This window comes from Camelina sativa, chromosome 17, assembly GCF_000633955.1.
Source record: "Camelina sativa cultivar DH55 chromosome 17, Cs, whole genome shotgun sequence".
In the NCBI taxonomy this organism is placed as follows: domain Eukaryota; kingdom Viridiplantae; phylum Streptophyta; class Magnoliopsida; order Brassicales; family Brassicaceae; genus Camelina; species Camelina sativa.
Genome location: NC_025701.1, coordinates 7,455,603 through 7,455,984, shown reverse-complemented (window position 1 = coordinate 7,455,984; position 382 = coordinate 7,455,603). Strand labels below are relative to the sequence as shown.

The window sequence follows — 382 nt, the reverse complement described above, 5'->3', positions numbered from 1 at the left end:
GTAGCTGACTCCTCAGGATATTCACCAAAAACGTGTTTCACATAGGAATCCCGAAACACAAAATTCTTAGGCCCCATATCAAACTGTATGTAGTCCTTCTTCAATGTAGTCATCAGATCTTGGTCTAAGAAAGCTATGCGCTCTTTAGGATACGGACAAGGCTCACGCATATATCTTCGCCGGAACATAGCCATTGCACAACCCATGTGCTACATTCAAAAAAATAAAAACTAGAATAAGCGAAAATATAGTATTGAATAAACCTTATACTAAATTATCAAAAATAAACTTACATGGTCTGTCAACCATCTATAGTCAAAGCTTGGCCAATTTTCCCTTGGAATCATAATTTTCCAATAGAATCTCACAGCTGCGTTGCTGG

At 37.7% G+C, this 382-nt stretch overlaps 1 protein-coding gene across 1 annotated transcript in view; it reads right to left on the bottom strand.

Annotated features, from left to right (window-relative positions):
• LOC104759246 overlaps positions 163-382 on the bottom strand; it is a 3,005-nt gene continuing 2,785 nt past the window's right edge. Inside the window, exon 7 of the mRNA XM_019238866.1 lies at positions 163-209. Within this exon, the coding sequence (XP_019094411.1) occupies positions 163-209 (47 nt within the window). The remainder of the gene's footprint in view (positions 210-382) is intronic.